The 12,675-nt window shown below is 35.4% G+C and overlaps 1 protein-coding gene across 3 annotated transcripts in view; it reads left to right on the top strand.

The window, feature by feature from the left end:
• Positions 1–12,165, top strand: part of ARID4A (AT-rich interaction domain 4A) — a 92,171-nt gene extending 80,006 nt beyond the window's left edge. For 2 of the 3 annotated variants that reach the window (XM_069091800.1, XM_069091799.1), the window contains 5 exons: positions 903–2,042; positions 2,264–2,368; positions 3,966–4,175; positions 4,836–4,982; positions 10,305–12,165. In XM_069091800.1, the coding sequence (XP_068947901.1) occupies positions 903–2,042; positions 2,264–2,368; positions 3,966–4,175; positions 4,836–4,982; positions 10,305–10,408 (1,706 nt within the window). In that variant the 3' untranslated portion in view covers positions 10,409–12,165. The remainder of the gene's footprint in view (positions 1–902; positions 2,043–2,263; positions 2,369–3,965; positions 4,176–4,835; positions 4,983–10,304) is intronic. The other variant, XM_069091801.1, reaches the window with a different exon arrangement.
• The last annotated feature ends 510 nt before the right edge of the window (positions 12,166–12,675 follow it).

Below are 12,675 nucleotides of genomic sequence, written 5' to 3'. Positions count from 1 at the left end.
TAGGTGGCACAGTGAATAATAGAGCACTAGCCCTGGAGTCAGGAGGACCCGAATTCAAATGCGGCCTCAGATGCTTAACACCTACTAGCCGTGTGACCTTGGGCAAGTCACTTAACCCCAATTGACCTGCCTTTCCTCCTCCAAAAAGCAAAAAAATATATAAAAAAAAATAAAACACATCTCTGAGAAAAGGAAATGATAGGTTTTTGGTATTTGTATCTATGTTTATTTAGACTTCATCAGGGTTTAAGCTCCTTGATGACAAGATTTTTATATTTTAAAGATGCTCTACCAGTGTAAATTAACTAGTACATTACTTTGTCACTGTGAAATTTATCATCACTGATCCACCAGCTTGTTTTGACTTTATTCTAAAAGGAGCCACTTTGACAGAATAGAATTGACTACAAGTTTTTTAACCTGCTGACCAAAGAACTGTACTTAAGTTTGATAACTAATTTTAAGATTACCTTTGCTTAATATATATATGACTCCTCTAACTATACCAAATAAAAGGCTATCATTAAATACTTTTTTATCATTAAATGTTAAAACACAGAACAGCCATAACTAATAGATGTTGTTCAGTACCTATTGGATATTAGATTCAGAACATTTTGCTAATATGCTAAGAAGTTAATATCCCAACATTAGTCTTTGGATATGTCAAATGGTGTTACAAACTAAATCAGAGTGCTAAAAAATTATCTCCAAATAACTACTGCAGTTGCATTGATTTTATGCCACTATATTTAGCTGACAATTTTATATAGACATTGAAAATTTCCCTTTACAGAAATTTTAAAATAACTTCTGGCATTTCTTTTTCACTTTTGTATAGTCACTATGTGATAACCCAAGTGTATTTTCAAGTCTTTTATAGCAGTCTCTTTCTTCCATAGACTCTGCTTCATCTGATAGTGAAATTGAAGATACTTCAGATAAAAACTTGGTGAATGAAGAATTTTCTCCAGAGGTTATAGAAGAACTAGAAAAGAGTGACAAATTTCTTGATGATAAGATGGAAGAAGAAAACCCAAAATTCTCACATGTATTAAAAGAAAATGATAGGACTCAAGTCCAGCCTTTAGAAACTTTGAAGTTGGAAGTGGAAGAAAGTGAACAAATAGTGCAAATTTTTGGAAATAAAGTGGAGCAAGTAGAAGATATTAAGAAAGAGACAGAAAAATCTCCTAAAGGCAAAGGGAGAAAAAACAAGACAAAAGATCTTTCTTTGGAGACTGTAAAGATTTCTCCACCGAGCCAGGATGAAGCAAGAAGTGAATCTTACATAGAATCTCTTAGTCTAGAAGTTTCTTCTTTAGAAAGTAAAGATTTTTCCTCTACTACTGAAGATGAAATGGACTTATGCATGAAAGAAAAAAAATTAAAGAGGAAAATATCAGGACAATCATCACCAGAGAAAAAAATTCGAACTGAGAGTGAAATGGAAGTGCCAGATCTTGTGTCTGAAGAAAAAACCAGTGACCATGTCATATCTGAGGAATCTAAGGAATTAAATTCCAAAGAGCAGCCGGAAACAGAACATGAGGAGATGCCATCGTTGATAGCAGAGTCGGAGCAACAGGTTCAGGATGTGGCCACTGAAAATGTTGACTTTCCAAACCCTGAAGAAAGTGAGAATGTTGCAGTGAAAGACGAGGAAGAAGATGTCATGCCCTTGATTGGACCCGAAACCTTGGTTTGTCATGAAGTAGACCTGGATGACTTGGATGAGAAGGATAAGAACAGTGCTGATGAGGCGGGCACAGGAACTCCTGACCCTGTCAGCCCTGTTCCCAATCCACCTGCCTTGCCCCCCGCTGCTCCACCTGGCTTTTCCGCTGCTTCTCCACTTGGTCTCAGTCAAGAGGAGTCTCAGAGTATCAAGAGTGAGAGCGACATAACCATCGAGGTTGACAGTGTGGCCGAAGAGTCTCAAGAAGGCCTTTGTGAGAGTGAGTCAGCCAATGGATTTGAAGCCAGCACAGCATCAAGCACCTGTAGCGTCACTGCCCAAGAAAGAGAGGTCAGAGACAAAGGTAGGTGTTTGCTGGGCATGTATGGTCTGTGTGCTAGATACTAGATGTCTCTGCCTTTGTCACCTGTGACATATGAGAATATTTTAAAGAAAAACTATTCCTTTCTTTGGCATTTGGTTTTCTAAAACACATTTGCAAAGACATTTGGTGTTTAATAACTGTATAACAGAATAAAGGTTGATGCTCAATAGGTGCTTTTTTTTTAAATATCCTTACTTCAGGTCAGAAAAGGCAAAGTGATGGAAATGGTGGATCATTAGCAAAAAAACAAAAGCGTCCCCCAAAGCGAACAAGTACTGCCATCAAAAATGAAAAGAATGGAGCAGGTAGGCACCTTCTTACTGTTTGCCTCAATACAAAGACCTTTTCATTCATTCCAAGAGTTTCTTTCTGATGTTGATGTCATGTTTCAGAATTAGTAATTTGCCATTGCTTTATGTATGTGTTTAGTTTTCCTTTTATTTTTAATTTAGTTCTGTAGTTGACATTTTTAAGTATTAAAGTCACTGAAATTATATTGTCAGCTTCCTCTGTCTACTTTTTCTTTTTTTTTTCTAATAATTTAAAACTAGCCAAACATATCCCTCAGAAATATTAAATGAAGGTAATAGGAATTTTATTTATCCCATTAAATTTAAATTTTTGAATGAGGATTTTTAACTTTGATTGGTAGAGCTAGTTTCTGAGATCAACAGGATTACAGTAACTTTTCAAGTATAAGGAAATTACTCACATGAATGAGGCCCCAACACAGTCCTGTGCCTATTATGGGTAAATTCTTGTGAAATAGGAGTAATTTTCCTGATATTATACTTTTTATATAATCAGAACATACTTACTCTGTCTCCAGAGTTGTACTTTTGGAGAAGGGTAATTCAGATATTTCACATTTGATTATAGAGGTGATTAAATAACATACCAAAAACTATGTTGAAATATAGACTTGGAGTTCTTGAAAAAGTGTTTTGTGTGAAGAAAGAGCCATAACTTTAGAGATTTTAATTTTTTGTTTTAGAGTGTAGGTCAAACCCTATTGAAACACTTTTTTGAATTATTTTATCATATTAATGATTAAAATGAGTGCATTACTGGCTACAGCTTTAAATATTTTTGTTATACAGAGGTTTTCATTTCTAACCATTAAGAAATCTTTTTTCTTTTTTTTTCTTTTTTTCTTTTTGGAGGGTGAAAGGCTGGGCACTTGGGGTTAAGTGACTTGCCAAGGTCACACAGCTAGTTAAGTTTCTGAGGCCACATTTGAACTCGGGTCCTCCTGACTCCAGGGTTGCTACTCTATTCACTGCACCACCTACCCACTCTCCCCCTCCCATATTAAGAAATCTTGCTGTAGATTCACAATATTATTGTATTTTACTATGTGTTAGAACTGGGGAAAGTAGGATATTCTAATGTTTGTGATGATTTAATATGCCTCTTTTGGTAACTGACTTACTCCCAGGAAGTAGCACTGAGAAAATAGCATATTATTCCAGATACTATATAACATTTTGTTCCTTTATTTACACATACATAGCTAGATAGAAGAATTTTTTTTTAATGTTATTGGGAAATACTTTTATGTGGTCCTTCAAAAAGACTTTAGAAAAAGGGCTAAAAGAATGAAAAATGCTATTGTTGCTATTGATAATATAGATTAGTAAAATATAATGAAGACTACAGAGTGTGTATCGTCACTCAAAACTATAAAGCAAAGCACTATCTCCTTGCCAGTTAGATGTTATGTAATTTTTTAAATTAAATATCGTAATTCAAATCCTGTTTTATTTTTGTTATTTGAGGAAAGAGCTACCTTTGATCTTCATTCAGTAACCCTGTTAATTCATTGTCCATTTTTCCTGTCTCTGCTTTGAACACATGAGATATTGTCAGCAGTCTCTCATGGGATTCTTTCTCTTGTTATAGGACAAAGCAGTGATAGTGAAGATCTTCCTGTCCCAGACAGTACAAGTAAATGCACACCAGTAAAACACATACATGTGGCAAAGCCCCCAAAGCTTGCTCGATCTCCAGCAAGAATGATGTCACCTCACATTAAAGATGGAGACAAGGACAAACACCGAGACAAACATCAAAATTCATCCCCTAGAGCATATAAGTGGAGTTTTCAACTTAGTAAGAAACATTTAAAAAACATTCATCTGAGCATCTTAGCAGATTCAGTAATGCAGTTCTTTTGTGAATAGTCATTATTAACCTAAGAGCTTCTGCCTTTCTGTATGTGCTTTATTATATTTTTTAAAAATAGTGACTTAATGGTGATCCTAGAAATGAGACAGATGATTCATTGCATACATAGCTGAAAAATCCAAGCATGCCTTTTTTTTTTGGACTGGGCGATGATAGTAAGTGGTAGTGTCATAGGGTGGATAGTTGGTTGACTTCAGTCAGGGAATCCTGGCTTCAGTTCCTGCTATTGATAAATAGTGGCTGGAGGAGTCACCCTTGGTATCCTAGGCAATGCTAAGAGTATAAGTTGCTTATTTGCATTGTGAGAAGGGATTTCCTTTCCTGGAAGACCCCTATACTAATGAAATTATAAATCTAGACCAAAAAATACATAATAATGATAATTTACTAGTTATTTTGGTTGAGAATGGAAAACTCATAAATGTGTTCATTATTCTGTGTTCATGGTTATTGGTTTGTTTAGTATAATCATTTTTAGTGACATAGATGGCATTTCTTCCAACTGCTGAATTGAATTATTAATAGAAGTGTCTTTAGTAAGCTGTTTTTCATCTCAAGAACATTTTCTTTTCTTTTTTTTTCTAGATGAACTAGACAATATGAACAGTACAGAGAGGATCTCTTTTCTCCAAGAAAAATTGCAGGAAATAAGAAAATATTATATGTCATTGAAGTCAGAAGTAGCAACTATAGACAGAAGGAGAAAAAGATTAAAAAAGAAAGACAGAGAAGGTAATTTTTATCCAAAGTTCCTCGTTTTATTGCCCTTCTAAATCATGTTATATTTGTAAAGTAATCTTGGGCGGTGGCTTTCAGAATTTACAGTAAACTTGAAACAAGTTGCCTTTCATTGTTGGTCAATTAGTTTCTTGCTGTTTTAGGCATTTTGTTGTGATGGTTGAAGTGAATGGGTCAGAGAGCCCCTTGAAAGCAACATATTTGGTAAACACTGAATTTTACAGCATTTAAATGTCTTCATGAAGGCAAGTTATCCATTAAGGAAAAGAATTTCCTTTAAAATTCATTGAACACATAGTTTGTCAAAGTAACTTTTATGGTGGGAACAGACATGAAAAAGATACAGTTTTTTGCCCTCCAGATACCCAGTCTAGTATAAAAGATAAAGATCATTGAAAGTAATTATATAATCCAATTCTGCGGCCTTTTATTAGCCGCCTGTTATGTGCAGACACTGTTAGGCCCTAGGATTGCAATGACAAAATGAGGGAAAGCTCTTGCCCTCCAGGAGCCCCTGGTCTGAGGGGGATGCAGTATGTGCACAGATAACTATGTAGGAGACAATTTGAGGAAAAGGAAGAAAGTTCTAGCAATTAAGGAAATCATGAAGGTTTGCAGTAGAACCTATCACAGGAGCTGAGCCTTGAAGGATGACTACAAGGATTTCTAAGAGGAAGAATGTTGCAGACATGGGAGAGAGCTTGTACATGGAGACTGGAGTGAAGTACACAGCTGAACAAATTAAAGAGTGAAGCCTTTTTACATATATTAAATATAGTATAATTACATGTAGTCCTAGCAATATGTCTGCATTCCAAGGACCAGTCTTAGTACAAAGAAGCTCTTCACTAGTCATTTGGCCGTTTGGTGATGAACTCTTTGACTAGAAGCCTATGAAACAAAAATATAGAATGACCCCTGGTCCTTCAGTGCTTACTTCCATCCTCCGGTGATTGGCAATGTCAGAAAAGGGCCAAAGGGCACAAAATCATAAGGATTTTAAACTGTAAATATTACTGTATCTGTTGCTACTGTATTTGTATGATCCTTGTCAGGTGACCAAGGCTTAGGCATACTTTGGGGGAAAAATGGATCACATAAATCTTGCCATTCTACCACTAAATGAAGCTAGAAGGCAAAAAGGAAGTATTTTAATATAAATGGAAGGATGACAACAGGCCCACCTTGGAGAAAGAGATAAAGGAATGGACTTTATTATGCATTCAAAGTCAGCAAGAAACATCATTTCATGGGTCCTATAATTTTGTAGTACTTGTTTGTGCTAACTATTTGCAAAGAGACTGTCATGAATATAATTGTAACTTATGTATCAACATTTTTGGTGGGGATGAGTTAGAGAAATTCTACAGAGAATTAAATAAAATCCTCTATATCCAATCCAAATATAGTTTGCCTGCTTGGTGACTAATGCCAAATTAAGTAGGACAGCAAAATTAGATTGAAAGATACAGTTCAGAAAGAAGAAACAGGTGAGGCCAAAGACTTGTGGACTACTCAGAAGCCTCCTTACCCCTATATCAAGAATACTTTCTTGGGACGGCCAGGTTGCACAGTGAATAGAGCACCAGTCCTGGAGTCAGGAGTTCAAGTCTGGCCTCAGACACTTGACACACTTATTAGCTGTGTGACTTTGGGCAAGTCACTTAAGCCAATTGCTCTCCAAAAAAAAAAATACTTCCTTCAAGAAAAGACACAGTAGACAGAGTGAGCACCAGATAACCTCATAAAAACCAAAATTTTATTTTAACTGCCAGGAAATTACTCATTACTAATGTAGGAGTCATTCCTAAATCAGTTATCTGTTTACAGTACAACCAAAAACTTCTCAGAATACAGTTCAAAATTAATTTGAAAAACTAGAAGAATTAAAACAAAAAAGAAGTAGCATCCTATTAAAATATCCCCGGCTTGACTTATTTTAAAAACATTTAATAACGAACAAGTTGAGTTTGATGGAAGAATACCTATGGACACCACATGATTCAAGATTTCTTAAAGAAGCTTAAACGGTACAAATCAGTTGCCAGAAAACTCCAATCTGGCCAAGCTGAGACAGATGCCAACTGAGGGCAACTCCAGTTTAGAATATCAACTTAAGTTTGTAAAATTTTACTGAATGGGATCGTGTAAGGTCATGAGGAATATCATCTCATAAAACATGTATTGGAGACCAAAGCAAGTTTACAGATAAGATTGTTAACAGATCCAACTAAGCAAAGTCATCCTGAGGACATTTAAAAGTCCATCTAGAAGGAGAATGACCAAAAAGGAAAAGATTTGCAAAGATTTTTCATAAACTACTCTTATTATCTTCAAGGATAGTGGAGTTAACAACATTTAGACTGAACATCACAGTTCTAAGGTTTGCTAAAGAAGAAAATGGAAATGATTTTTTTTTTAATGATGGTGAAAACAGCTGGATTGGACCAAGAATTGAAAGGGAAATCATACTGGAGGTGACATAATTTTGACTGTATTTGAGGGATGGATTCCCAGATGATCTGAAAGAGGAAAACTGGAAGTAATAGGGAACCAATGAAGTTTATTGAGTAAGGGTTACACTTGCACATTCAGGTCACTTTGACGGCTGAGTGAGGATGGACTGTGTTGGAGAGAGAATTGAAGCAAAGAAGTAACCAAAAGGCTGCTTTAATAGTCCAAGTGTGAAGGCCTACACCGGCTGATATGACATATGTGACAAAGATAGAATTGTTAAGACTTGGTAGCTTATTGCATATGAAGGACGAGAAAGAATAAGGAGTTAAGGATGACGCCTGGGTTGTGAGCCTCGTTAACTAGGGGGATGGGAGGCCCCCCAACAGTACGAGGGAAGTTACCTTATATTTGGGGCAGGAGGTGGGGGTGGGCCATGTGTCCAGTTTTGGACATGCTGAGTGAGATACTTACGAAACATCTAGTTCTAGATGTCTGAAAGATAGTTGGAGATGTGAGACCTAGAGGAAAGGACTGGGCAGATGGATCTGAGCATCATCCACAAAGAGACGATGATAACTGAATCTATAGGAGCTGACAATAATCACTCAATGAAATAATATAGAAGGAAGATAATATAGAGGCCAAGTACAGAACCTTGGGTTACACCCCTAATTAACAGGCATGACTTGGATGAAGATCCAGCGAAGAAGATTGAGAAGGAACTGTCAGGAGAAGAACCAGGAGAGAAAGTAACTAAGAATACATAAATAACTTTCAACCCTCATACCTACTTTCCCATACCTGTGTGATTTTTATGAAAATAATATTAAATTAGTATTCTAGCCTCTGCTTGAAGATTTCCAAGGAGTAGAAGCCCAACACCTCCCAAGGCAGCATAACTCCATTTTTGTGTAATTTTAATTTGTAGGAATTTTTTTTCCTGATGTCGATCCTAAATCTGCCTCGCTACAACTTTTTACCTTTGTTCCTAGATCAGCTTCTGTGGCCAAAAAGAAAAAAATCTAATTTCTCTTCCACGTGATGATCCTTCGGATACTTGAAGGATCACTATCACATTCCCTGAGTCTTTTCTTCTTGGGACTAAGCATCCCCATCGGTTTCTTAAACCAGTCTTTATATGGCTTGGACTCAAGGTTTTCACTATCCTAGTTGGTACACAGTTGACTGAAAGGTGCAGAGCATACAAGATGTCACTTTTTCTTTGATTCAGTAGAGCAATATCCTCCTTTAAAGGCTCTTCTCCAACTAATTGTCTTCCATGCATGTATCAGAATTGTTCAGGATTCTGAAGGTGAAACAACAGAGAGAACTTTTACCTTCAGATTATTATCAATTGAGCCATAAAAGAAGGAGATAGATAATTGTGAAAGGTGATTATCATAGGAGATATTCAGCAGAGAGTTGGAATGGAAGAGATTCTTTATAGAAGGTGAGGTCCTTCGGATGCTCCTGTTTTTGAATAGCATTTTGATAATTTCATCAAGTCCCAAGAGCACTTCAGAAACTCTTCATTGAGATACATGATTACTCAAGAGTTCCAACTGTATGAAAAATGTTTTTTAGACCACAGTATACAGTTGGGTGGACAATCTGTAGAGCTCTTCCTTCATTTTTTGTTTCATGGACAAACATTACAAATGCATAGTGATCTAGGCTCAGAATTCAACATTTGGATGAGAATGAACTAGACTACTTTTGGAAAATTGAACAGTACCTTTAATTATTTCTTGTTTCTCATGGAAAGAAAACCTTATTTTGTATTATTCTGTCAGCCATTGTGAATGGCTACATGCCATGGAACACCACAGTCTCCAAAGATAAGAAATTGAGGATTACTCAAAGGACAGTGAAGAGGGCATGGTGAGCAGAGTAACACTAAAATACATTCCACACAGTGAATTGTGCAAGAGAAGTAATCTAAAGAATATCATCAGAGGACATGTATGCCAGGGGGAAGAAAATGGATCGATGACATAATGGGAATGAGAGAGAACTGATGTATTCACATATATTAGTTTGTGTTACCCATATTAATGAGATCACAGGCCTGTTGGAGTATAGTTACACAGGTATCATATGAATAGTGATCAGCACCATGCGTGGTAGAAACTAAGAGTTAAGATGAGGAAAATTCTGATTTATTCTGATTCAGTTCTGATTTATTTAGTCAAGAAAATTCTTCCTGGGAAGATGAGGCTTTTTTTTTTTTTCCTTTGGCTTTTTGGAGGGCAGTTGGGGTTAAGTGACTTGCCCAAGGTCACACAGCTAGTTTTTTGTGTGTTAAGTGTCTGAGGCAGGATTTGAACTCAGGTCCTCCTGACTCCAGGGCCAGTGCTCTATTCACTGTGCCACCTAGCTGCCCCGAAGATGGGGCTTTTGAAATGTGCTGCAAAGGATTTGTAGAATTTCAGTAGGCCAAAGAGATAATATAAGCAAGAAGAAAAAAAGGAATGTAAAAGAAACGTTGTGGTAAAAATTGAAGAATAATATTATGTGGCATTTCTTAGTACCTTTTTGGATCTGTATAAAATTTTTAACCAACTGACCCTTTTCCTACAGGCAACTAGTGTAATTGAATAGAGCAAAGTAAAGTATTTTCTCAGCACTTTTACTACTTTCCCGTAGCATCTTTGTTTTTTTTTTTTTTTACACAAGGCATTTCCAATCAAAATCAAAATACATCCTCTAAAAATTTAAGCAAAGTCACCTTATATTCTGCATGTTAAAAAGCTCTTATTGGTTGAAGTGTTTCACATGTTCAGAAATTTGTTTTTAACTTAGCGTCTATAGATTTTCTTTGTACATTGAATGCTTTAAGTTTCTTGTTTTATTCCACAGTGTCTCATGCAGGGGCCTCAATGTCGTCTGCTTCATCAGATACTGGAATGAGTCCATCATCATCATCTCCCCCACAGAATGTGCTTGCTGTAGAATGCAGGTGATAACTACTTTCTCTGCCTTCCAAGCAGTTTGCTGCCATGGACATAAATCCTTAAACCCTGAAATACAACCACAGAAAGCACTCAACTGGTTTAACATTGCCAAGTATATCCTGTACACTTTTCCACTGCTGGATTGTATCGGTTTCCCCCCCTCCCTTTTTTTGTTTTTTGTTTTTTCTTTCTGTTGCAAAAAAGAAAAATAAGCTGATCGATAATTGAAGGTTAGGCAATCTGCCATAGTTGTCGTCATTTCCCCCCTTAATATTTGTCTATGTTTTCGTTGATACAGAGAAAGGGCACTTAGCAAATCTGAATTGTCTAACAGAGTTTTCAGGTGTTACATAAAAATCACAGACAAGCAAGTGCACACATACTATCCAGCCGAATAGTTACCGCTGCACTTTCACCGAGTTGTACTTAATTCTCGGCGAGTAGCTTTTTGTTTTCTTTTTGTTTTTGGTTCTTTTGTGTGGAAGCACTTGCTATACAGAACTGCCAAAGTATGTGTTCAGCAGTGTGCCCAGTTTTAAAGGTGTAAATGGGACAAAATAAATTGTGAAAGGAAGTGTAGTTGACTGAAAACTACTGTTGTAATAAGTCTTCCACTTTTTATAGGATTTTTGAGCACACAATTATGCAAATATTTTAATGTTTATTAATGTTTACAGTGGAATTGTGAATAAGTTTTCAGTGGACTATCTTATTCCTTGACAAAAATATTTTGTCTTTTTCTATGTAATTTCAGAGTTTTTATTTTGTTACAAAAAGACAAAAATGAAATATATAACAACAATGAAGTTATTTAACAAGATTTCTAAAGCTGAAATTTTTGTGTAAAATAAGGTATTATCTTGCAACTTGTTAAATATATTTATTCAGACATTGGATGTTGTATTTTTATGTATTTTTTAAAATATTAATAAAATTGAAAAAAAAATAAAATTCTAGGTTAGTTCGCTCTTTCGATTAAACATAACTCTCAGCTGTAACTCTTACAGGAGGTTGTATCCAATAGCCTTGCCTGTATATGAAGTGGGTCTGTCTCTTAAGTCTTCATCAGTATAGAACTGTAATCGGGCATCTGGATTATTAAAATATGTCCTTGTTTAGAAACTTTGGCAGTCCTAGTACTTAAACTGTTCTGAGGATCAAATTTTTTTTGGTTGCCCTTAAGATGCTATGTCACAGTTTTTATGTTTGCTATACTGCCGAATGAATTTATATCTCCCAAAGTTGAGATGCATCAATAAAGTAAAGCAACTATGTATGCTCTGTTTGTGGATTGTGCCACAAACTGATACATTTTGTAAATAATGCTTCCAAAACCATGTATTTAAAACAGTTTGCATATACATTATGTATAAAAGTGATTTTTTAATCAATTTTTTTATTCATGTTTGTACATTGAAAGGGGGTTTTTTAACCCCCTTTTTGTGTTTAATATGCTGTAGAGTAATAATAACATAGATGCTCTAGACTGTATATCAGGATATTATGATTCACAACAACAAAAAGTCAGAGCTAAACACTAGTGATGGGGTAGCATTACTAAAATCGTTGTTTCTTGAAATTTCTTTCATCTTACCACATTGTGAACTTGTGATTCAGATTCCATTTTCGCAGAGAATTAAAAACAAAAAAATACTCTTGTAAAATTCACTTTTCTGTCTTTTATTTAGCAAAGCAGAAGTATTTCAATATAAAGTAAAAATGGAGCTCTGTGGGCAGTATTAAAGAAAGGCTATGTTTTAAACATAGAGGCTTTATGTTTTCAGTTTTCATTAAATGATTAATTACTCTTAAGTACTAGTCATTTACACTTGAGAAATAAAAATGAATCTTCCTTAAAACAAATAAAAACATTTACATTTTATATGTAAAAATGAAAAATAGATGTCAGTTGGGAATTAGAAGCTGAATTGTAGTTTACAAAATACTTTGTCAATCTTGTTCAGTAACAATTGATATCTTAAATATATCTGAAAATAAATACTAAATTTCTGACAAAAATGGAAATACCTATTTAAGGAGTTACATAAACATTTTTCTTTTACAAAGTAGGCATTGAAAAACACCCATATATTCTTGCTTAACCAATCCAATAACAGGTCTACTGTCTACCTTGCCGTCAGCTTCACAGTGGTACAGCAGGATGATGGTCATTTGGGGATTTCTTTTTAACAGAAAGCTATCATTTAAGGGTGACTAGTACCAGAAAAAGACTAAAGTGAATAAACTTAAAATGGGAACCAAAATTTCACATAAGG

The sequence above is a fragment of the Petaurus breviceps genome, unplaced genomic scaffold, assembly GCF_028583685.1.
Source record: "Petaurus breviceps papuanus isolate PSGF00001 unplaced genomic scaffold, PetGlider_PUasm1.0 189, whole genome shotgun sequence".
In the NCBI taxonomy this organism is placed as follows: Eukaryota; Metazoa; Chordata; class Mammalia; order Diprotodontia; family Petauridae; genus Petaurus; species Petaurus breviceps.
Note: the sequence above shows the minus strand (reverse complement) of the source record. Positions and strands in the feature narration are given on the sequence as shown.